General features: G+C 45.9%; 1 protein-coding gene across 1 annotated transcript in view; it reads left to right on the top strand.

Annotated features, from left to right (window-relative positions):
• The window catches only part of GLG1 (golgi glycoprotein 1), a 210,371-nt gene that overhangs the window by 5,768 nt on the left and 179,226 nt on the right, over positions 1 to 25,377 (top strand). The window contains exons 2-6 of the mRNA XM_068126022.2: positions 4,093 to 4,125; positions 4,265 to 4,351; positions 4,984 to 5,199; positions 9,482 to 9,682; positions 9,915 to 9,986. Coding sequence (XP_067982123.2) covers positions 4,093 to 4,125; positions 4,265 to 4,351; positions 4,984 to 5,199; positions 9,482 to 9,682; positions 9,915 to 9,986 — 609 coding nt within the window. The remainder of the gene's footprint in view (positions 1 to 4,092; positions 4,126 to 4,264; positions 4,352 to 4,983; positions 5,200 to 9,481; positions 9,683 to 9,914; positions 9,987 to 25,377) is intronic.

Genomic DNA, 25,377 nt, shown 5'->3' with positions numbered 1-25,377 from the left:
GTACGGCGTGGTTGTGGTGAAAGTTAAACCTGTACGGTGTGGTTGTGGTTAAAGTTAAACATGTATGGTGTGGTCGTGGTTAAAGTTCAGCCTCTATGGTGTGGTCATGGTTAAAATTTAGACATGTATGGTGTGGTCATGGTTAAAGTTTAGACATGTACGGTGTGGTCGTGGTTAAATTTAAGCCGATACGGTGTGGTCGTGGTTAAAGTTAAACATGTACGGTGTGGTCGGGGTTAAAGTTAAACTTGTATGGTGTCGTCGTGGTTATAGTTAAACCTGTATGGTGTAGTCGTGGTTAAAGTTAAGCCGATACGGTATAGTCGTGGTTAAACTTAAACGTGCGGTGCAGTCATGGTTAAAGGTAAACCTGTATGGTGTGGTCGTGGTGAAAGTTAAACCTGGACGGTGTAGTCGTGGTTAAAGTGAAACCTGTACGGTGTAGTTTTGGTTAAAGTTAAACCTATATGTTGTGGTTGTGGTTGTGGTTGAAGTTAAACCTGTAGTGTGTGGTTGTGGTTAACGTTGAACCTGTATGGCGTGGTTGTGGTTAAAGTTAAACCTGTACGGTGTGGTCGTGGTTAAAGTTGAACCTGTAATGTGTGGTCGTGGTTCAAGTTAAACCTGTACGGTGTGGTCGTGGTTAAAGTTAAACCTGTACGGTGTGGTCGTGGTTAAAGTTAAACCTGTACGGTGTGGTCGTGGTTAAAGTTAAACCTGTACGGTGTGGTCGTGGTTAAAGTTAAACCTGTACGGTGTGGTCGTGGTTAAAGTTAAATCTGTACGGTGTGGTTGTGGTTAAAGTTAAACCTGTACGGTGTGGTCGTGGTTAAAGTTAAACCTGTACGGTGTGGTCGTGGTTAAAGTTGAACCTGTAATGTGTGGTCGTGGTTCAAGTTAAACCTGTACGGTGTGGTCGTGGTTAAAGTTAAACCTGTACGGTGTGGTCGTGGTTAAAGTTAAACCTGTACGGTGTGGTCGTGGTTAAAGTTAAACCTGTACGGTGTGGTCGTGGTTAAAGTTAAACCTGTACGGTGTGGTCGTGGTTAAAGTTAAATCTGTACGGTGTGGTTGTGGTTAAAGTTAAACCTGTACGGTGTGGTCGTGGTTAAAGTTAAACCTGTACGGTGTGGTCGTGGTTAAAGTTAAACCTGTACGGTGTGGTCGTGGTTAAAGTTAAACCTGTACGGTGTGGTCGTGGTTAAAGTTAAACCTGTACGGTGTGGTCGTGGTTAAAGTTAAACCTGTACGGTGTGGTCGTGGTTAAAGTTAAACCTGTACGGTGTGGTCGTGGTTAAAGTTAAACCTGTACGGTGTGGTCGTGGTTAAAGTTAAACCTGTACGGTGTGGTCGTGGTTAAAGTTAAACCTGTAATGTGTGGTCGTGGTTCAAGTTAAACCTGTACGGTGTGGTCGTGGTTAAAGTTAAACCTGTACGGTGTGGTCGTGGTTAAAGTTAAACCTGTACGATGTGGTCGTGGTTAAAGTTAAACCTGTACGGTGTGGTCGTGGTTAAAGTTAAATCTGTACGGTGTGGTCGTGGTTAAAGTTAAACCTGTACGGAAGGGTGGCACTAAAATACGGGGTAAAATTTCAAACACATGAAAATTATGATCTTACAATGCAAAGTGGTTCCATTTATTGTCGAAATCACAAACTAAAATTTTATGCAAATCGTATATATATTTCGGGGTTCCTCACCGCAACATTGCTTGTTGCGGTGAGCATACAATACAAAATTATATAATTACATTCAATTATAAAATAATATTATAATTACATTATTATGTCCATACATATTCCATAAACTGCGATATAGACAAATATAATCTGATCATTAATTAATTTATAAACATCAAAAATAATGAACATAAATCTCTGGCAACTATTGTTGCCAGTGGGCTTTAATGGGTTAAGATGAAAAACAAAAAACAAAAACGTACCCTAATATTATTACTGTTATTATTATAATAATAATAATAATTATTATTATTAGGGAGCGCGGTGGCCGAGTGAGTTGGACAGCTCGTGTTGGGTTGACCACGCCAGTAGAGAAACTTTAGAGGCCATGAGCTCCCTCTAAATATGATTTGATCACTGAAAATTTCCAAGTGTTTTCTCATGGGATCAAACAAAACCAGACCCCCTAGACCGAAAATTATGAAACATTCGGTTTTTAGTGCCACCCTCCTGTACGGTGTAGCCGTGGTTAAAGTTAAACATGTACGGTGTAGTCGTGGATAAAGTTAAACCTGTACGGTGTGGTCGTGGTTAAAGTTAAACCTGTACGGTGTAGTTGTGGTTAAAGTTAAACCTGTACGGTGTAGTTGTGGTTAAAGTTAAGCCGATACGGTGTGGTTGTGGTTGAAGTTAAACCTGTATGGTGTGGTCGTGGTTAAAATTAAGCCGATACGGTGTGGTCGTGGTTAAAGTTAAACATGTACGGTGTGGTCATGGTTAAAGTTAAACCTGAACGTTGTGGTGGTGGTTACAGTTAAACATGTATGGTGTGGTCGTGGTGAAAGTTAAACCTGTACGGTGTAGTCGTGGTTAAAGTTAAACCTGTACGGTGTAGTTGTGGTTAAAGTTAAACCTGCACGGTGTAGTCGTGGTTAAAGTTGAGCCGATACGGTGTGGTTGTGGTTGAAGTTAAACCTGTATGGTGTGGTCGTGGTTAAAGTTAAGCCGATACGGTGTGGTTGTGGTTGAAGTTAAACCTGTATGGTGTGGTCGTGGTTAAAGTTAAGCCAATACGGTGTGGTCGTGGTTAAAGTTTAGATATGTACGGTGTGGTCGTGGTTAAATTTAAACCTGTATGGTGTGGTCGTGGTTGAAGGTAAATGTGCGAGTGGGCGTGGTTGAAGTTAAACCTGTATGGTGTTGTCATGGTTAAAGTTTAGACATGTACAGTGTGGTTGTGGTTAAAGTTAAACCTGTACGGTGTGGTTGTGGTTAAAGTTGAACTTGTACGGTGTGGTTGTGGTTAAAGTTAAACCTGTACGGTCTGGTCCTGGTTAAAGTTAAACATGTATGGTGTGGTCGTGGTGAAAGTTAAACCTGGACGGTGTAGTCGTGGTTAAAGTTAAACCTGGACGGTGTAGTCGTGGTTAAAGTTAAACCTGTACGGTGTAGTCGTGGTTAAAGTTAAGCCGATACGGTGTGATCGTGGTTAAAGTTAAACATGTACGGTGTGGTCGTGGTTAAAGTTAAGCCGATACGGTGTGATCGTGGTTAAAGTTAAACATGTACGGTGTGGCCGTGGTTAAAGTTAAACATGTACGGTGTGGTCGTGGTTAAAGTTAAGCCGATATGGTGTGGTTGTGGTTATAGTTAAACCTGTACGGTGTAGTCGTGGTTAAAGTTAAGCCGATACGGTGTAGTCATGGTTATAGTTAAACCTATATGGTGTAGTCGTGGTTAAAGTTAAACATGTGCGGTGCAGTCATGGTTAAAGGTAAACCTGTACGGTGTGGTCGTGGTGAAAGTTAAACCTGGACGGTGTAGTCGTGGTTAAAGTTAAACCTGTACAGTGTAGTCGTGGTTAAAGTTAAACCTGTACGGTGTGGTCGTGGTTAAAGTTTAGACATGTACAGTGTGGTTGTGGTTAAAGTTAAACCTATATGTTGTGGTTGTGGTTGTGGTTAAAGTTAAACCTGTACCGTGTGGTTGTGGTTAAAGTTGAACCTGTATTGTGTGGTTGTGGTTAAAGTTAAACCTATATGGGGTGGTTGTGGTTAAAGTTAAACCTGTACGGTCTGGTCCTGGTTAAAGTTAAACATGTATGGTGTGGTCGTGGTTAAAGTTCAGCCTGTACGGTGTGGTCATGGTTAAAGTTTAGACATGTACAGTGTGGTTGTGGTTAAAGTTAAACCTATATGTTGTGGTTGTGGTTAAAGTTAAACCTGTATGGTGTGGTTGTGGTTAAAGTTAAACCTATATGGTGTGGTCGTGGTTAAAGTTCAGCCTGTACGGTGTGGTCATTGTTAAAGTTTAGACATGTACGGTGTGGTCATGGTTAAAGTTTAGACATGTACGGTGTGGTTGTGGTTAAAGGTAAATTTGTACGGGATCTGATGTAAATTTTCCTTTTCAGGCCAACGACGACATTTCTCCAGATTGTCACCACGTATGTAACACCCATTACTGAGTTTGAATTTTCACATTATTACCTGCTGCCTAGCGAGCGAATGAACGTTCAAATTGAAAGTTTTGGATATTGTCTCTTCACGATGTGATTTATTATTATTATTATTATTCACGTGCAGATGTTGTGGAACTATAAGCACAATCTTACAATGGACGAGCGGTTTGACATCGCCGCTGTTGAAGTTTGTAAAACCGCACTGCGAGAGGTAAGGCTGAATGTGCTTGTGTGAGCGTTCCTTGGAACGGGACCTATTTCGGATGAGAATGTTGCACTGCACCTTTTGGCCATGTGTGATTTTACCTTTGGGCTCGCAGGATAGGATGTGGTGGTGTGCGCAGTCGCACTTGGGTTTGAATCCCGACCCAGCTATAAACTGTCACCCAGGTGTTCGACATGCAGGGCGATGCATCTGAAGGACGTCAAGCCAGTGTACCTGTCTGTTGGCACTGGTTGTTTGTGGATGTCAAAGAACCTGTGGTGTCCTTTGTGAATAGGAGGAAAGTTATTGCCAGCACTGTATAAATCACAAATTCCTACCAAAGATCATTTTGATAGCACGGCGCTCTAGGTTTGGCAGTGTGGTCCATTACTGATGATTGTTCACGTTTTGTTATTGTTGGTGTCTTTGCTTCCTTGTATGAATGCCATTTCTCAATTTATAATTACTTTGTACTTGCTGTTTAACATCCACCAACGCCTGTAGGCTGCAAACGGGTTCTCCGGCTCAACGTCCTTCCGATGCAAGCACCTGTGCTAATCTCCATTGTCTGTTTCTTTCAACATTGAAACTTTTAAGCAATGCAAACCATGTGATTGTATTATGTGAACCTTTTTCAGCTGAAGGAATGCCAGAATCATGAGCACGGTAAAGGCTACGTTATCTCGTGCCTCGTGGACAACAGGGCGAACATTTCAGATTACGAATGCCACCAGTTCATCACGCGGATGGCAAGCATCATCTTCAGTGACTACCGTCTTATCTGTGGTTTTGTGGACAATTGTAAAGAAGACATAAATCGTTTGCATTGTGGCCGAATCAGCAATGATCCCAAGGTAGGCCCTGCCGATACGAGGTCATAGTGCGATGTTAGTTTGGCGTGCCGTGTTGCAATCTCTCCATCCTTTCGCTCAACTGGGATGGTTGTTTGCAGGCTTTAGAGATTCGAACTTTCCCGTGGATTCCTGTATTTTCTGAACCTCGGAGTCATTTCCAAGATTCACATAAACGACTCGTTATATTTTAATACGTATAGTGATGTGGCCTTTTAATTCTGATTTGTGAAATTTCGGGTCAGCTCAATGAAACACAAGTGTGTCCGAAACTTTTATCTATTGATGCTGTTAACTATTTTTAGGTGGTTTTTTTCTTTCTTTCACGCCTCCTAACATGAGATGTAAGTGGCACACTTGGCCCAGTGTTGGTGAGGTTGATCTTGTGCTCCGTGGTGTTGCAACGCCATGGTTTCTGTGGTTACTTGACTTGCCTAATCGATGGTGCGCAGGTGCGCTCAGCTTCCCCTTTTTGAAGTGCTTTTTAACACCAGCACTGCAAGTGGCAAAAAGATTCTTCTTTGTTGCACAGTCATAATTTGCTGATGACAAAAGATGCTTCGTTTGCATGACTAGCCGAGAGAGAGTCTGAATCGGACTAACAACAACAACAACACACAACAACATGCATTTTAAGGCCATTTTCCCTGCTAGAGCAGGGGGTTAGCATTGCGGTCCCCATGACAATCTTCTCCATCTTGCCCTATTTTCTGCATCTCTCCTTGTTAACCCCCTTGCCCGCATTTCTTCTTCCACCATCTTTAGCCAAGTCTTTCTCGGTCTTCCCCGTCCTCTACTTCCTTCTACATTCATTTCCATCACTCTTCTCAACCAGTCACTTTCATCCTTCCTCAACACATGACCAAACCATCTCAACCTGTTCCTCTTCACAACATCAATCACAGGCTCTATTCCCATCATTTTTCGCAATTCATCATTTGTCTTCCTCTCTCTCAACGATACTCCACACATCCATCGAACCATTCGCATTTCCACCCTTTCCAACCTTATTTGCTGCTCTACGTTCATTGCCCATGTCTCGCTCCCATAAATCACAACACTTCTCACACATGCAGCATACAGCTTTCCCTTCAGCTTCAACGACACTCCCCTCCTCATCAGCATGCCACTCAGTTCCCGAAACTTCTTCCATGCACATCTCACTGCAGCAACCGTTGCCGAGTCTGATCCACCTTCTCCATTCAGCATGTCCCCGAGGTAGCAAAATGTTTTCACACCTTCCAGCTTCACGCCGTCTCCAAGATTCAACTCAACGTTTCCTCCATCTGCAGCTCCCTCTGTGCACACCTTACATTTGAATGTAGCTGCCACACTGGTTAATGACCCTCTCAGACCACTACATTTTTGATGAACCCACTCAGCGCACATTGTACATTGAATGGAATTCACTCCGACACCCTTCCTGCACACAGCACATAGCCACTTCCCAGTTCTTTCCACCTCACCACATGCTTTACCACTTGCCATCACCTTCGTCTTTCCGATATTCACCTTCAGACCTTTTGTCTCCATACATTCCTTCCACTTGTTCATCTTTTCCTTCAGTACATCCATACTTTCCGCAATCAACACCAGATCATCTGCATACAACAACTCCCACGGTAAACCCTCCTTTACGTTCTGAGCCAGCACCTCCATCACAGCTACAAATAGTAGTGGATTTAGTACCGACCCCTGATGCACTCCCACCTTCACCTCAAACTCACCACTGTTCCCGTCCTTCGTCCTTACAGCTGTGCTCGCTCTTTTGTACATTGCCATCACTACTCTGATCAACCATTCCTCCACTCCTAACTTCCTCATTGCCCATGTCAATACTTTGCGTAGAACCCTATCGAATGCTTTCTCCAGATCAACAAACCCAAGAAACAACTTCTTCCTCTTCTCCATGTACTTCTACTGCAACTGCCTCACAATGAAAAGCGCGTCTGTCGTTCCTCTTCCTGGCATAAATACAAACTGCATTTCGGCGATCTTCACTTTCTTCCTTATCCTCCTCTTCAACACCCTTTCCAATACCTTCATTCCATGCTCCAATAACGTTATCGCTCGGTACGAGCCACACTCCAGAGGGTCACCTTTCCCCTTGTATAGAGGGACGAGGGTACTCAGTTCCCAATCCACTGGAATGCGGCCTTCTTTCACCGCCAGATTACAGATCTCTGTCATTGTCTTCACACCCCAACTTCCTGCTGCCTTCAACATATCTCCCACAACTCCCGTCGGCCCTCCCGCTTTTCTACTCTTCATTGCTTTTATCGCTTCCTCAACTTCCTTCTCAGTTATCTTCTCTGCCGGTCCTAAAACTGGGACCGGCAGATCACGGCTGCGGGGGCCCCGTCTGCACCATGCCACGTTTGCCCGGTCAGCACCACGGCGGCCCGTTCAGCACCACACCCTTGGAAAGGACTTCGATGCACGTCGGCCCAGAGCCTGGCGCGAAGTCCAAGGACATCAGCACGTCATCCGAAAACAGCTCTGGTTGGTGCGAACCACTCGGTCAATGGCGCGAACCAGGTCCCGACACGCCCTTGCTCGCTTGGCCCCGATGAAGGCCTCTCTGGGTGTTCTCCAAACGGGCAAAATCGCCCAAGCCGCGCTGGATTTCGGCAGCGGAAGCCTTGCTCGCTCGGCCCCGATGAAGGCTTCGCTGGGTGTTCTCCAAACAGGGGCAGAATCGCCCAAGCCGCGCTGGATTTCGGCGGCGGAAAGCAGCCATGAAGCGACGATATTCGGTCGGCCCGGTCGGCCCAGAGCCTGGCGCGAAGTACAAGGACATCGGACTAACAGTGGAAGGAAAACTGCACCAGCCATCGCTTCAGGATACTGAGATTTAAAAATACACGCTGATACACTCGGTACCCAAACAATTAGAAGCTTCCAGGTAGTTTATATATATAATTTTGTATGCTCGACAATAAATATAAATGAAATTGCATATAAACACAATATTCCTGTTGAATGGTGCCTCGGTTAGCATGGCGAAGGGGGAGTGAAATGGAGTGGAAAAGAACCCTCACACTCCATTTTCTTCGAGCACATATAACTTGTGCAACTGCTAATATTGTGGAGTTCATATTCACCCGTTTTGGGATTCTGTGATTACCGTTAAAAATGTATCTTTATTTTCTTATTTTCTCATAGAGTGGCCAGGTGATAGTCACACTCGCCTCTGAGTGCTGTAGCCTGCGTCTGAATCCCGACCCAGCTATAAACTGTCATCCCGAGGTTTCACAGACAGGGTGATTCATCAACACGTTTGCCCATCCTTCTTATGGATTTTTAACTCGGCGTCCCATCTGCCATCATCAGTTGGCGGATGTTAAAGACTCCACGGTGTACTTTGTGAAGAATAGGCGAGGTATCGTCTACTCTCTACTCGGTATAACCCTTGCCAATAAACTGCGCTACCCAGTATAGCCGTTGCCAAGAAACTGCGCTACCCAGTATAACCCTTGCCAATAAACTGCGCTACCCAGTATAACCGTTGCCAAGAAACTGCGCTACCCAGTATAACCCTTGCCAAGAAACTGCGCTACCCAGTATAACCCTTGCCAAGAAACTGCGCGACCCAGTATAACCCTTGCCAAGAAACTGCGCTACCCAGTATAACCCTTGCCAAGACACTGCTCTACCCAGTATAACCCTTGCCAAGAAACTGCGCTACCCAGTATAACCGTTGCCAAGAAACTGCGCTACCCAGTATAACCCTTGCCAAGAAACTGCGCTACCCAGTATAACCCTTTCCAAGACACTGCTCTACCCAGTATAACCCTTGCCAAGAAACTGCGGTTCCCAGTATAACCCTTGCCAAGACACTGCTCTTCCCAGTATAACCCTTGCCAAGACACTGCTCTACCCAGTATAACCCTTGCCAAGAAACTGTGCTACCCAGTATAACCCTTGCCAAGAAACTGCGCTACCCAGTATAACCCTTGCCAAGACACTGCTCTACCCAGTATAACCCTTGCCAAGAAACTGCGCTACCCAGTATAACCCTTGCCAAGACACTGCTCTACCCAGCATAATCCTTGCCCAAGACACTGTGCTACCCAGTATATTCCAAGAAACTGCTTTGGCAACACTGATCCTCTGTAACAGAATATGATATATCAGAATTTATTTATTTTATTGAAACGGAAACCTTCTCATATCTGTGTTTGCACTTATGTCGCAATACCTTCTGGATCAGCAGCACCTTTAGCATATGGACCTCAATATAGGCAGCATGTATTGATGTCTGCTTATTTTATTTTCTCTTTAGGTTGTGCATTCTCAAGGTGCAGTCGTAGCTTGTCTTGAACATGCCTTGACCGATCAGGAGGAGCGAAGAGATGTGGAGCAGTTACAAGATGGCTGCAGGAAAGCGATTCTCCGCGTGGCCGAGCTTTCGTCCGATGACTTTCATCTGGACCGGCATCTGTACTTTGCCTGCCGAGATGACCGTGAGAGGTTCTGCGAGAAGGTGGGGTAACGTTTGGAGCCGCACCCTGTATTCCACTGATGATGAGATAACAGGAGGAGAGAAAGGAAGCTGGATATAGCTGGAGGGAAAGGGGGGGGGGGGGGGGGGTGTGCTTGTTGGGCAAGTCGGAGGGGGAGGGGGTAGGGGTGTTGCAAGGAAGTTTGAATTTTTGTTTCTTACTGCTGAAGGTGGTCTGGTTTTGATAAAACCAACATTTACATCTTGCTTGCAGGTGACTGCTGGAGATGGACGTGTTTACAAGTGTTTGTTTAATCACAAGTTTGAAGACGACATGACTCAGAAGGTGTGTTTTAAGTTGTTTTGAGCAATAATTGAACTTTCATGAGCTTGCAGTATACCAGAGAAATTTGTTGAAGCTCATTGAGGGGTTAATCATAGTTGTTGATCTTTGTCTTATTTTGTCTGGAGGAGATTATGTCAACAGTGCATTGTCTCTACGAGTACAGTGCCTTCAGAAAGTATTCACACCCCTTGACGTTTTTCACATTTTGTTGTGTTGCAGCCTGAATTTAAAATGGATTAAATTGAGATTTTTATTTGTCACTGATCTACACAAAACACCCCATAATATCAAAGTGGAATTTTTAAAGGAATTTTTACAAAAAATTAAAAATAAAAAGCTGAAATGTCTTACGTCAATAAGTATCAACCCCTTTGCTATGACACTCTAAATTGAGATCATGTGCATCCAATTTCCTTTGATCATCTTTGATATATATATATATATATATATATATATATATATATATATATATATATATATATATATATATATAACATATATATATATAACATATATATATATATAACATATATATATATATAACATATATATATATATAACATATATATATATAACATATATATATATATAACATATATATATATATATAACATATATATATATAACATATATATATATAACATATATATATATAACATATATATATATATATAACATATATATATATAACATATATATATATATACATACATACATACATACAGGTGTATATATATATATTTGCCTCAAAAAGAGAACCATGACAATTACAACTACATATGGGCAGGGTATAGCCCGAAGTGGAGATCGGTTTCTGAGGTTTGGGACATGGAATGTAGGGACAATGACAGGGAGATCAGGAGAAGTGGTGGAAGTATTGGTCAGAAGAAGAGTGGACATATGTTGTGTGCAAGAGACGAGATGGAAGGGAAGTGGTGTGAGAATGGTGAAGGGTAGGCAGGGACAGAAATACAAGTTTGTGTGGCAAGTTCGAAGTTAAGTCTGTTCACAATTGTATTTTGTCGAAACTGTATTTATCTTTCGGTGTGTGAAGTTATTGTGTGCAACTTTGGTTGTTTCTCGGTGTTTATCTTTCATAAATTGATCGTCTGTTTGCCGTGTCGTGAGCAAGGCCTTGTACAGTGTGCACTGTACAACCTTGAGGCTTTGTTTTTCTCTCAGTGGTCCGTCGTTTGTGATCCAATAACTTTCGTTCTCTGTATTCCCAGTCTTTTCACCCATAGCCTACTTCCTTGTGTAAATCTCAACTCAAAAAAAAAAAAAAAAAATACATTTCCTTCTCTGTTCTCATTCGTTTATTCATTCTTATTCGTTCGTTCGTTCTTCGACCACGTGTTTCTCCCCCATTTCCCCAGATAGTTTTCACTCATTAACCTTCAATGTTTACACTTTCCCCTCAAGTTATGTATTCCGTCATATTTTATAACACCTTTTTCTTCTTCTTCTTTAAAAGGCTGCTTTCGACTTGCTCACCAAATCAATTCATCCCAAAAAAAATATCCATCTCCTATAGTGCCTTTGTTCTACATTCCCTAAACTCTCCTGCACTCCATCCTCCATCCAGCGTCCTTAAACGTATTTTTAACTCGAAGGTCACAAGAAACTCATTTTGCAATAAATGTTCGTCTCCCATAAATCGTACACTTTCAAAAATCCAATCTCACCCCTCCCCTCCAAATCTTCCCCATAACCCCTCCCCTCCAAATCTTCCCCATCACCCCTCCCCTCCAAATCTTCCCCATCACCCATCCCTTTCAAATCTCCCCCCTTGCCCCCTCCCTCCTAAACTACTCCCTCACCCCTCCCCGCCAAGACGCCCCCTCGCCCCTCCCCTCCTAGACTCCTGCCTCACCCCTCCCCTCCAAATCTCCCCCATATCCCATCCCTTTCAAATCCCTCCCCTTGTCCCTTCCCTCCCAAACTCCCCCCTCACCCCTCCCCTTCAAATCTCCCCACCCTCATTGCTTCTCAATTTCCCCCCGCTCACTCCCCCTCCTCAAAGCATCCTCCCCGCTTCTTCCCCCTTCAAACTCTCACCTCCATCTCCCCCAACCTTCTGCCTCGCTCTTCCCCCTCCTCAAATAACACCTCATTGTGGCTCACCCAATCACCATCAAACCTTTTGTCCGCCCCATCCTTCCCTTTCTCCGAGCTATTCTGAAATCTCTGACACACCTTCAACAGCTCTCCCTACCTCTTCCACCTCTTCCACATCTTACCCTACCCCTCCTCCCCCCTGTTCTGTATCTGATGCTCCCCCTTCCTCTTCATTAACGGTATGGACCTCAAACATCCGGGGCCTTCGTTCAAACTTAACTGATCTCTCCATACAGGTTGCTTCTGTCAAACCAGACGTGATCTGCTTAACAGAAACTTTCCTCCTTTATGATGTCTCTGATTCCATAGTATCTCTCCCGGGCTACTCCCTCCTCCGGTATGATAGACCTGAGCCTCGTCCTGGAGGCGGGGTTGCTATCTTTATCAAAAACTCTCTTCCTCACTCGCCCTGCACTGCACTCTCTCCACCTCACCCCCAGGAATACCTCTGGCTACGGCTTCCCCTTCGCTCCCACCTCTTGTTCATATGTGTGTTGTACCGTCCACCAAACAGTGATGACTCCATCTACATCTCGCTGTCTGATGATATGGACCAACTTCTATCTACTCATCCCAACTCTCTCTTCCTCATATGTGGTGATTTCAACTGTCATCATGCCAGTTGGCTGGGTGTGGGTACCTCTCTCACCAGCCATGGCTCCTCAGCAAAGGACTTCTGCGACTCACTGGGACTGACACAATCTGTCAATTTCCCGACCCGGATCTCAGTCAACGGAACATCTTCTCTTCTGGACTTGGTTATGACTAACTTCCCTGAAAATGTCTGCTGCTCTTCTTCTGCTCCGATCGGATCATCTGATCATGTCCTTGTTAAAGTGGACATCTCTCTGACCATCCTCAGGGAGCCTGCTCAGCGTCGACGAGTCTGGCATTTCACTCAGGCCAACTGGCACGGTCTTCAAGCAGCCATCAATCATCTGGACTGGTCTCCCATCTCTACCACCTCTGACATCAACTCATCCTGGGAATTCTTCCAAAGTAAATTGCTCTCTCTCATGCACAGATTTATCCCATCTCGTCTTCAGTTGTCATACCCTTCCTCCCGTCCATGGTACACGGAATCTTGTGGTGAGGCTGTTGCCCAGAAACAACTTGCCTTCGTCTCCTGGAAAGCAAATCCAACGGAAGGAAATCTCATTTCCTTTCACAAAGCCCGAAACAAGTGTGTGTCCACCCTCAGGAGAGCCAGGAAACAATATCTCTCCGTTCTCAAGACCGAACTCTCTTATCTGTCTCCCTCTTCCAAATCCTGGTGGCGTCTGGTCAAATCCGTTTCTGGTGTTTGTTCCCCCTCCATCCCCTCCCTTACCTCAAACGGCTACACAGCTGACTCCGCACGTGAAAAAGCTGAATGCCTCAACTCTGTGTTTGCCTCTAAATCTTGTGTCCCAAACCCATCCATCTCTGTACCCACCATACCCAGTCGTACCCTGCTGCTCCTGGACTCCGTGTCCTTTCCTCCTGACAAGGTGGAAAAGTTTCTGTCAACCCTCGACTCTGATTCTGCAACTGGACCCGACGGCATCAGCCCACGGGTCCTAAAATCCTGCTCTGCTGCTCTATCTCACCCTCTCTCTGTTCTCTTCACCCTCTCTTTTGCTCAAGGTCAACTGCCATCTGCTTGGAAATCAGCCAACATCACCGCTTTGCACAAAAAAGGTGCAAAAACAGATCCTAGCAACTACAGACCAATCAGCCTTCTCCCAATTATCAGCAAAGTCATGGAATCCATCATTGCTTCTGATATGAAATCTTTCCTCTTCTCCAATGGCTTGATCTCTGATCATCAATTTGGTTTCAGACCAGGTCACTCTACTCTGGACATGCTGCTTCTGCTGTCTCAACAATGGATGGAGGTCCTCAATGCCAAACAGGAAATTAGAGCTGTCTCCCTCGACATATCACGTGCCTTCGACACGGTCTGGCACCCCGCTCTGCTCACCAAACTCTCCTCCTTTGGTATCCATGGAAATCTCCACGCATGGCTGGCGGACTTCCTCTCTAGTCGTCGTCAACGTGTGGCCCTGAATGGTTTTCTCTCATCTCCTCTTCCTGTTCAGGCTGGAGTTCCCCAAGGCAGTGTTCTGGGCCCCGTGCTTTTTCTGGTCTTCATCAATGATCTCTCTGACTCTCTCGAAAATCCTCTCTATCTCTTTGCTGATGACTCCACTCTCTGCCGCTCCATTCCTCTTCCCTCAGATCGGCAGTCTGCTGCCTCCTCACTCTCTGAAGACCTGGACAAAATCACAGACTGGTCAAACAAGTGGAACATGTCTTTCAATCCTGACAAATCTCACACTCTTACTATGTCTCTCCGAAAAGATCGACTGGACAACCCTCCCATCTACTTTCTCAACAATCCTCTCCAAGAAGTTCTGTCGCTCAAGATTTTGGGTCTCACTATCTGCCATGATCTTTCTTGGGAAAACCACATTTCCAAGCTGGCCTCCAAAGCCAGTCGCCGACTGGGCATCCTCCGTCGTGCGAAGTCCTTCCTCGGCACACCTGAGCTCCTCACCACATACAAGGCTTTCATCCGCAGCTCAATGGAATACTGTTCTCCCCTATGGGCCGGTGCTCCTGCCTCACACCTAGCTCGGCTTCACGCTGTTGAAACCAAAGCTTTCAGAATTATTGGAATCTCCCGCGATGAAGCTATCTCTGAGGGCCTTTCACTCACTCACCGCAGGCAGGTAGGTGGTCTTTCTGTCTTCTACCGACTCCTCTCCGGCCTTGCACCCCCAGCTCTCTCTGTGCTCTGTCCCCCAAATATTCCTACAGGTCGCACAAGATCTGCCAGCAACCCTCTGATGGTTAAACTGCCGAAATCTCGGCTCTCCGCTCACCTTCACTCTTTCATTCCTCTTTTCTCCCGCCTCTGGAACAAACTCCCTCACTCCCTTCAATCCCACTCCTCCCTCCAGGTCTTTAAAACAGCTGTTCACCACCATCTCTTATCTTCCCCCATCCAAAACCTTGATCTTTTCTACCCCCGCTAATTCACCCCAGATCCACCTTGTTTGAAATTCCAACTTCTTTCCTGGAAGTCCTGGCAGTGTCCATATGTTTTATACCTCTCCCACTGCCCCCTTCCCACGCCCCCCCCCCCCCAAAGCCCTCGCCCTCTCTCAGATCTCTCGATGTCTCCATGTCTCTCGGTCCCTGCTCTCAAATGTTGTGTTTGTGTCCTTCCCCCTCTCTCCCCATCTTGTCTACCGCTCCCTATGTTATATGTTTTATGTGTCGGTTTGTCTTTCTGTGTGTTCATGTGATTAATGTTCGCTCTTTCACGAGCCTCGATATTGTATACAAAAAAAAAAAAAAAAAAAAAAAAAAAAAAAAAAAAAAAAAAAAAAAAAAAAAAAAAAAAAAAAAAAAAAAAAAAAAAAAAAAAAAAAAAAAAAAGGTGCCTGGAGGGCGTGAATGGTGTTGGTGTCCTGTTTTCTGAGGAGTTTGTAGACAGTGTGGTGGGTGTGACTAGATTCAGTGATAGGTTGATGATGGTGAAAATGATGATTGGAAAGCTCTTGGTGAACGTCATCTCGGGATATGCTCCGCAGGTTGGTCAGAGCGATGAAGAGAAGGACAAGTTCTGGTGTGCGATAGAGAAGTTGATGGAAAACGTGAAAGATGACGAAGTTGTTGTGGTAGGAGGAGAACTAAATGGACATGTGGGAAGGAGTATGGATGGTTTTGAGGGAGTTCATGGGGGTTACGGATATGGTGTGAGAAATGGAGAAGGTGAAAGGATTTTGGAGTTTGCTGATGGAGCTGATTTGTTGATTTGTAATACTCAGTTCCAGAAAGAGGATAATAAGCTTGTTACATACACGTCAGGTGGGTCGACGACAACAGTTGACTATCTGATGGTGCGTCGGCGAGATAGGGGGCACCTCCGGGACACAAAGGTGATCCCGGGGGAGGAGACTGTTTCACAGCACCACTTGGTTGTCTGCGACGTAAGGGTGAAAGGTGCGAGGAGAGCTCGGCGGGTGAAGTACCAACCGAGAATGAAGGTGTGGAGGTTGAAAGAGGTGACAGTAAGGGAGGCATGAAAAGAGAGACTGAGTAGGGTAGAGGATGATGTGGTTGAGCTTGAAAGTGGTTGGATGTCAATGAAAGCTAGTCTGTTAGGTGCCGCTGGTGAGGTATGTGGATGGACAAAAGGACCACCGAGGCACTCGGAAACATGGTGGTGGGATGATGAAGTTGGAAAGAGGATTGACGAGAAGAGGAAGAAGTTCAAGGAGTGGCAGAAGGTGAAGGGTACGGGAGCAGAAACAGCAGAGCATGAAAGTTATAAGGCAGCCAAGAAGGCTGCAAAGAAAGAGGTAGCAAAGGCGCAGGAGGCATGTAGGAAAATGTTCGGAGAACGCTTGGATTCGGAAGAGGGTCAGAGAGCAGTATTCAGGATTGCAAAGCAGATAGCGAAAGAGAGGTGTGATGTGATGGGAGTGAGTTGCTTGAAGGATGAAGTGGGACAAATCATTGTGGACCCAGATGGAATTAAAGGAAGATGTAAAAGATATATGGAAATGCTGTTGAATACAGAGAATGAATGGGATGGCAACATAGAGAGTAACCCAGTTTTCGGACCGGCTGAGAAGGAAGTTGAGGAAGCAATAAAAGCAATGAAGAGTAGAAAAGTGGGAGGGCCGACGGGAGTTGTGGGAGATATGTTGAAGGCAGCAGGAAGTTGGGGTGTGAAGAGAATAACAGAGATCTGTAATCTGGTGGTGAGAGAAGGCCGCATTCCAGTGGATTGGGAACTGAGTACCCTCGTCCCTCTATACAAGGGGAAAGGTGACCCTCTGGAGTGTGGCTCGTACCGAGCGATAAAGTTATTGGAGCATGGAATGAAGGTATTGGAAAGGGTGTTGGAGAGGAGGATAAGGAAGAAAGTGAAGATCGACGAAATGCAGTTTGGATTTATGCCAGGAAGAGGAACGACAGATGCGCTTTTCATTGTGAGGCAGTTGCAGGAGAAGTACATGGAGAAGAGGAAGAAGTTGTTTCTTGGGTTTGTTGATCTGGAGAAAACATTCGAAAGGGTTCCACGCAAAGTATTGACATGGGCATTGAGGAAGATAGGAGTGGAGGAATGGTTGATCAGAGTAGTGATGGCAATGTACAAAAGAGCGCACACAGCTGCAAGGACGAAGGACGGGAACAGTGGTGAGTTTGAGGTGAAGGCGGGAGTGCATCAGAGGTCGGTACTAAGTCCACTACTATTTGTAGCTGTGATGGAGGTGCTGGCTCAGAACGTAAAGGAGCGTTTACCGTGGGAATTGTTGTATGCAGATGATCTGGTGTTGATTGCGGAAAGTATGGATGGACTGAAGGAACAGATGAACAAGTGGAAGGAATGTATGGAGACAAAAGGTCTGAAGGTGAATATCGGAAAGACGAAGGTGATGGCAAGTGGTAAAGCATGTGGTGAGGTGGAAAGAACTGGGAAGTGGCCCTGTGCTGTGTGCAGGAAGGGTGTCGGAGTGAACTCCATTCAATGTACAATGTGCGCTGAGTGGGTTCATCAAAAATGTAGTGGTCTGAGAGGGTCATTAACCAGTGTGGCAGCTACATTCAAATGTAAGTTGTGCACAGAGGGAGCTGCAGATGGAGGAAATGTTGAGTTGGATCTTGGAGACGGCGTGAAGCTGGAAGGTGTGAAAACATTTTGCTACCTCGGAGACATGCTGAATGGAGAAGGTGGATCAGACTCGGCAACGGTTGCTAGAGTGAGATGTGCATGGAAGAAGTTTCGGGAATTGAGTGGCGTGCTGATGAGGAGGGGAGTGTCGTTGAAGCTGAAGGGAAAGATGTATGCTGCATGTGTGAGAAGTGTTATGATTTATGGGAGCGAGACATGGGTAATGAACGTAGAGCAGCAACGAAGGTTGGAAAGGGTGGAAATGCGAATGGTTCGATGGATGTGCGGAGTATCGTTGAGAGAGAGGAAGACAAATGATGAATTGCGAAAGATGATGGGAATAGAGCCTGTGATTGATGCTGTGAAGAGGAACAGGTTGAGATGGTTTGGTCATGTGTTGAGGAAGGATGAAATTGACTGGTTGAGAAGAGTGATGGAAATGAGTGTAGAAGGAAGTCGAGCATGGGGAAGACCGAGAAAGACTTGGCTAAAGATGGTTAGGGTGGGGGAGGGGGGATGGTGGGGGGGGGGGGGGTGGAGGGAGGGAGGGAGGGGGGAGGGAGAAAGGGGGGAGGGAGAAAGGGGGGAGGGGGGAAGGGAGGTGGAGGGGGAGGGGGGGAGGGGGAGGGAGAGGAGGGGGGAGCGGAGAAGGGGAGGGGGGAGGGGGGAGGGGGAGGGGGGAGTCAAGTCGGAAGTCATTGTCGTCAATTGAATGTCGCATTTATTTTTTATTCCCTGTCAAATGGCATTGTTCCCGCATTCCGAACCCGGAAGTCGGAAGTCATTGTCGGCAAAGTTGAAAAATTAACGTTACGAAATACGCTGATGACGTCATAATTTTAAAACGCGACGTATTTTTTTTTAGTTGAAATTTAATGGAATTCGAATTCGAATATAATCTCAACTACTGTTTATTCGTTCTTGGCGCGAAAAAATGGCGCGCATTTTGTCATTATGTGCGACTTTACGTCACTCCCACGGACGTGAAAACATTTGTTTTCCTTAAAAATATATTTAAAATAAATACAATAGTACATAAATTAACAATAAAAGAAGCTAAAAAACAATTTAAAATACAATAAAAAGCACATTAAAAATATATAAATATGTACGTACAGTATACTGTACGTATGCTCAACCGCGGAATCGGAAAGGGGCAATAGCGCCGCCACAAACTACACCATGGAATTGCAGCTGGCGCGGTTTTTTAAACCATTGATATTAAAATAAAACGTAGCCTTTTACCACCAGGATTTTATGCTGATTCCGAATCTGTGTCTAAAACATTTCTCCGATGTGTAGTTCTTGAGTTATAAGCGGACATCCAGACAGACACACACACAGACACTCCTCCTTTATATATAGAGATATATATATATATATATATATATATATATATATATATATATATATATATATATATATATATATATATATATATATATATATATATATATATATATATTGTCGCGCGATCCCTTCGGTTAACACCAGGGCTCGTGGATGACCAAACGGCTTTAATGGAGGCGAAGACCAAATACGGATTTGGCTACAAGCACGGGGAGGAGGAATGAAGGGGAAGCAGTGGGAGAGCATACCTCTAATCCGACAGCAGCTCTCGATCCTGCAAATTAATGAATTCGAACACGGAAGGTAAAATGTACAAAAGGAATGATTTATTACGACCCCGATACAATGGAACGCGACGGAAGATAAATAATGATCCTAGATCGGGATCCCGCACACAGACTTCAAATACGAGACGCAGCAATACCACCTTTAGAGGCCATTTTTCCCCGCAAGCGGGGGTTGGCCTTTTTTCGGGAACTGTGGTTGTTGTTGTTTTTCGGTCCCCTTTTTGAAGCAATGTTTTACGGCCGGATGCCCTTCCTGACGCCAACCTTTTTTGCCGCCTTTAACGACAAGCAGGGAATTACCAGTGAACTGGTACTCAATTAGCCGACCTCGGAAGGATGACAGGCTGAGTCAACCCCCCTGGCGTTAATTCAGCGATTGACCGGGATTTGAACCCAGGATCCTAGGATCCGAAGCCGGCACCCTAGCCGCTAGCCCAACACGAGACGCAGCAATGAATTAATAAAATAACTGTCCGTCGTGTACTTGTGAAATGTGGTGCAAGCTTATCTGTCCGCCGTGGGTGTCCGTCGTTCAACGCGGTCCCCTTAGTCCGCCTCGCTCGCGCGCTCCACCAGGCCCTGAGCGACCCGCCCCGCAGCAAGCTCCTTGTCGACCGCACACGAGGTCCCGCCCGCTCACAGCACCAAGTCTCGCTCCCACCACCAAAAGCACCGTGAAGGGCCGAGCACCGTTCCAAGCTCCGAGCACCGAGCACCACTCCAAGCACCACAAAGATGACGAACCAACGACCACCAGTCAAGAACGCAGGGAGGAGCACGAATACACCCAGGGAAAAAGAGCGAAGCACGACGGGTCCAGCGCAGAGGCAAAACGCACGAAGGGCGATCTCCTACATGAAGGGGTCCAGCGCGAAGAGAGAAAATGTCGTCGAGCAAGTCCTTTTGTCACCTGGCATGTGACGTCAATCCCTTCTCTCCCCCAACCAGAGCCTCGTATCTTCCTGGTCTCTCGAAAATTCCCGTGCCTTCCCACGTCACCGACGCTCTTCCCTCCAATCATCAACCTCTTTCAAAGTCGTGGTTTGGCACCTTCCGCGCTGATTGGCTGAAGGTCCGCGCCTTCCGCATCAACCAATCACACGTTCCCTAGGCGTGGCTCCAGCCCGCCACGATGCTCGTCGCCCATGTGGCGTTGTACGCGGCCACTGCCTGCTTGTCTTTCCGGTCAGTCATTGTAAGGGGAGGGAATTATTTAATGTGTGCTCTAAGTGATCTATCTAATATATATATTTTGTATGCAGAATCGAGGCTCGTGTAAGAGCTAACACATTGAACATGAAAACATGCACAGACACATAAAGCATGCAATGAAGGGAGCTGGAAACAAGAGGGGGAGAGAGAGAAGGAAGCACACAAGCACAACAACAGTAGAGAATGGGAATGTCGGTAGATCTGTGGAAGGGCTGGGGAGAAAGGAGGGGTACACGGCATAAAGCAAATTAACACGACGAATTTCAGGAAAGACGTTGGGGATTGAAAGAGGCAGATTTGGGGTGTTTTAAAGGGGGTAGAAAAGATCAACGTTTTGGTTGGGGGAAGATAAGAGACGGTGGTGAACAGCTGTATTAAAGGGAGGAGAGGGATTGAAGAGAGTGTGGGAGATTGATCCAGAGGCGGGAGAAAAGAGGAATGAAAGAGTGAAGGTGAGCAGAGTTGGCAGTTTCACCCGAAGAGGGTTGCTGGCAGATCTTGTGCGACCTGCAGGAATATTTGGGGGCAGAGCATAGACAAAGCAGGGGGAGCAAGGCTGAAGAGAAGTCTGTAGAAGACAAAGACCACCAACCTCCCTGTGGCTAGAGAGAGGCCCTCAGAATCAGCTTCATCGCAGGAGATTCTAATCATTCTGAAAGCTTTGGTTTCAACTGCATGAAGCCGAGCTATGTGTGAGGCAGGAGCACCAGCCCAGAGGGGAAAGCAGTATTCCATTGAGCTGCAGATGAAAGCTTTGTATGTGGTGAGGAGCTCAGAAGTGCTCAGAAAGGACTTTGCATGATGGAGGGTGACTGGCTTTGGAGGCCAGCTTGGAAATGTGGTTTTCCCAGGAAAGATCATGGCAGATAGTGAGACCCAAAAGCTTGAGTGACAGAACTTCTTCAAGAGGATTGTTCAGAAAGTCGATGGGAGGGTTGGCCAGACAGTCTTTATGGAGAGTGTGAGATTTGTTTGGATTGAAAGACATGTTCCACTTGTTTGACCGGTCTGTGATGTTATCCAGGTCTGCAGAGAGTGAAGGGGCTGCTGCCTGCCGATCTGAGGGTTGAGATATGGAGCGGCAGAGAGTGGAGTCATCAGCAAAGAGAAAGAGAGGATTTTCCAGAGAGTCGGAGAAATCATTGATGAAGGCCAGAAAAAGAACAGGGCCCAGAACACTGCCTTGGGAAACTCCAGCCTGAACAGGAAGGGGAGATGAGAGGATTACATTCAGGACAACATGTTGACTGCGACCAGAGAGGAAGTCCGCAAGTCATGCATGGAGATTTCCATGGATACCATAGGAGGAGAGTTTGGTGAGCAGGGCGGGGTGCCAGACCATATCGGAGGCACGCGATATGTCAAGGGATACGGCTCTGATTTCCTGTTTGGCATTGAGGACCTTCATCCATTGTTGAGACAGCAGAAGATGCATGTCCAGAGTAGAATTACCGGGTCTGAATCGAAATTGATGATCCGAGATAAAGCCATTGGAGAAGAGGAAGGATTTGATGTCAGAAGCAATGATTGATTCCATGACCTTTTTGATTATCGGGAGCAGGCTGATTGGTCCTTAGTTGCAAGGTTGATTGGTCCGTAGTCTGTGTTTTTGCACCTTTTTGTGTGAAGTGGAAATGTTGGCTGATTTCCAAGCAGAAGGCAGATGACCTTGAGCAAAGGAGAGGGTGAAGGGAACAGAGAGAGTGTGACATTGAGCTGCAGAGCAGGATTTTAGGACCCGTGGGCTGATGCCGTCTGATCCAGTTGCCGAATCGGAGTTGAGGGTTGACAGAAACTTCTCCACCTTATCAAGGGAGACGGACACAGAGTTCTGGAGCACCTGGGTTCGACTAGGTTCGGTGGGTACAGAGAGAGATGGGTTTGGGACACAAGATTTTGAGGCAAACATAGAGTTGAGGTATTCAGGTTTTCCATGTGTGGTGTCAGCTGTGTAGCCCTTTGAGGTAAGGGATTGGATAGAGGGAGAACAAACACCAGAAGCAGATTTGACCAGATGCCAGCAGGATTTGGAGGAGGGTTTGAGAGTTCATACTTGAGAGTAGAGAGATAGTGTTTCCTGCCTCTCCTGAGGGTAGACACACACTTGTTCCTGGCTTTGTGAAAGGAATGGAGATTGCCTTCAGTTGGATTAGCCTTCCATGAGGTGAAGACAAGTTGTTTCATGGCAACTGCCTCACCACAAGCTTCAGTGTACCATGCATGGGAAGACGGGTTTGACCACTGAAGACGAGATGGGATAAATCTATGCATGCGAGAGAGCAGTTTGCTTTGGAAGAATTCCCAGGAAGAGTTGATGTCAGAGGCAGTAGAGATGGAAGACCATTCCAGATGATTGATGGCTGCTTGAAGACCATGCCAGTCGGCCTGAGTGAAATGCCAGCCTTGATGACGCTGAGGAGGCTCTCTGAGAATGGCCAGAGAGATGTCCACTTTAACAATCACATGATCAGATGAACTGATTTGAGCAGAAGAGCAGCAGACATTTGCAGGGAAGTTTTTCATAACCAAGTCTAGAAGAGAAGATGCTCCACTGACTGAGATCCAGTTCGGGAAATTGACATGTTACGGCCTGAAGCACACAAAGCCAAGCCTTCAATCACACCGGCTTTATTTAAGGGTTATGGCACTCAAAATCTATTCCAACATGTAAAGAAAAAGGAAACGAAGAATGGAGAAGAGAGGGTAAAACCAGAGTAGACCAACACGAGAGGGTAGGAGTAGGCAGATCCAAGAGTAGGCCCCAATGCAGGCCCAGCAGTAGGCCCCAATGCAGGCCCAGCAGTAGGCAAGAGTTTAATCCAAGTCATCCGTCCGGTACAGAGGTGGCCTGTCGGGGTTGATCCGGCACAAGTCAACCTTCAGGTGGAGAGATTTCCGCTGAAAACTCAACCAGCACACGAAAAGGCACTCTGCCATGAGGCCTCTTCCAAATCGCCTTCCTGGCCCCTCCCCCGCCCCCACAACCAATCATAGGCTTTATCAACCATGGACCAAACCACTTGGTCTAATTCACAGGGGGAGGGGGGGGAGGGGGAGGGGGGGGGAGAAGAAAAGAAAGGTCATAGACCGTAACACCTCCCCCCCCCTTAAAGAAGAAAACTTTACCCCAAGCAAAGTTTTCTTTTACAAAGACGGGCACACCTTTACAAAGGCAGATTAGTTTCAACACTATCTCTCGAGATCTTGCGGGGGAAGTCACAGTTTTACGAAGCTGTCCCGACCTTCACGCACGCTCGAAGTTAAGTCATTGTTGTCCCCCGTCGCACCGCAGAGCGAAAGGGGAACTATGGTTTTCCCGTGCGGACGTGTGTGCGTGCGTGCGTAAGCGAAGGACCGAATTCTAATTTGGTGTGTGGGTGCAACCCACGTCAAAATCCAAGATGGCCACCGCCATGTATGTCTGAACCTTGTGAGCGGAATATCTTGAAAAATAAGCGAAGTACCAACTTCTAATTTGGTGTGTGGGTGTATATACACATAAGGAAGAATGCTATTGAAAATTGGGTCGCCACGTCAAAATCCAAGATGGCCGCCGCCATGCATGTCTGAACCTTATGAGCGGAATATCTTGGAAAAATAAGCGAAGTACCATCTTCTAATCTAGTGTGTGGGTGTATCTAGGCATAAGGAAGAACGCTATTGAAAATTGGGTCGCCACGTCAAAATCCAAGATGGCCACCACCATATATATGTCTGAACCTTGTGAGCGAAATATCTTGAAAAATAAGCGAAGTACCAACTTCTAATCTGGTGTGTGGATGTACCTAGGTATAAGGAAGAACGCTATTGAAAATTGGGTCGCCACGTCAAAATCCAAGATGGCCACCTTGCGTCTTCCACTTTGTCAACTCGCATCACTTCACCGACTGGGGACCGAGGCGTAACGCTTGTTCACAATTGTATTTTTGTCGAAACTGTATTTATCTTATGTGTGTGTACCGATAGTGCGTCGCTTGGAAGATTATCGGTGTTAATTATTTCATACCTGCATGGAGTGGTCAAGTATTTCGTGCCGCGATATATTGCGGCCTTGTTGTTGTTGTTTGAGCTTCCTACCTGGAGGCTTTGTTTTCTCTCAGCGGTCGAGTGTGGTCCTACTACTCTTGTTCTCTCAGTTTTTTCCCCAGTCTTTTCACCCCATACTTCTTTGTTTAAAATCTCAACTAAAAAAAAAACAAAAAAACAAAAACATTTCCTTCTTTGTTCTTTTTGTTCGTTTGTTCTTCGACCACGTATTTCACCCCCATGTCACGCCATTCCCAAGATCTGTTTTGCCCTGTTCTTTTTGCCGACATCTTTTGCCCTGTTCACGTGACTCGTGGTTGTCCCTCTCGGCTCCCTCTCCCCGTTGTTTTTTTTTTTTGTGAATATTAGATTGTTCTTCACGGTTCTGTTTAAATATGTTGAAACTTTCCCCTGCAGTGTTTTATTCAGTGGTATATTACAACATGCTGTGTTTCTTCCTATTTAAAAGGCTCTTTTCAATTTCCTCTCCAACTCATTCTACTTCCAAAAAATATTCAATCTCTTATAATTCTAAATCACTACATGCTCTAAATTCACATTCATTCCACCCCTCCGCCATCGTTCTTAAACGGATCTGTAACTTGAAAATCACAACAAACCCAATTTGTTATAAATGTTCGTCTTTCATTAATCATCCACTTTCGAAACTCCCCCCTTGCCCCTCCCCTCCAAATCTCCCCCCTTGCCCCTCCCCTCCTAAACTCCC

Source organism: Myxine glutinosa, chromosome 10, assembly GCF_964187855.1.
Source record: "Myxine glutinosa chromosome 10, kmMyxGlut1.1, whole genome shotgun sequence".
Taxonomy (NCBI): Eukaryota; Metazoa; Chordata; class Myxini; order Myxiniformes; family Myxinidae; genus Myxine; species Myxine glutinosa.
This window is presented reverse-complemented; position numbering and strand designations above follow the sequence as displayed.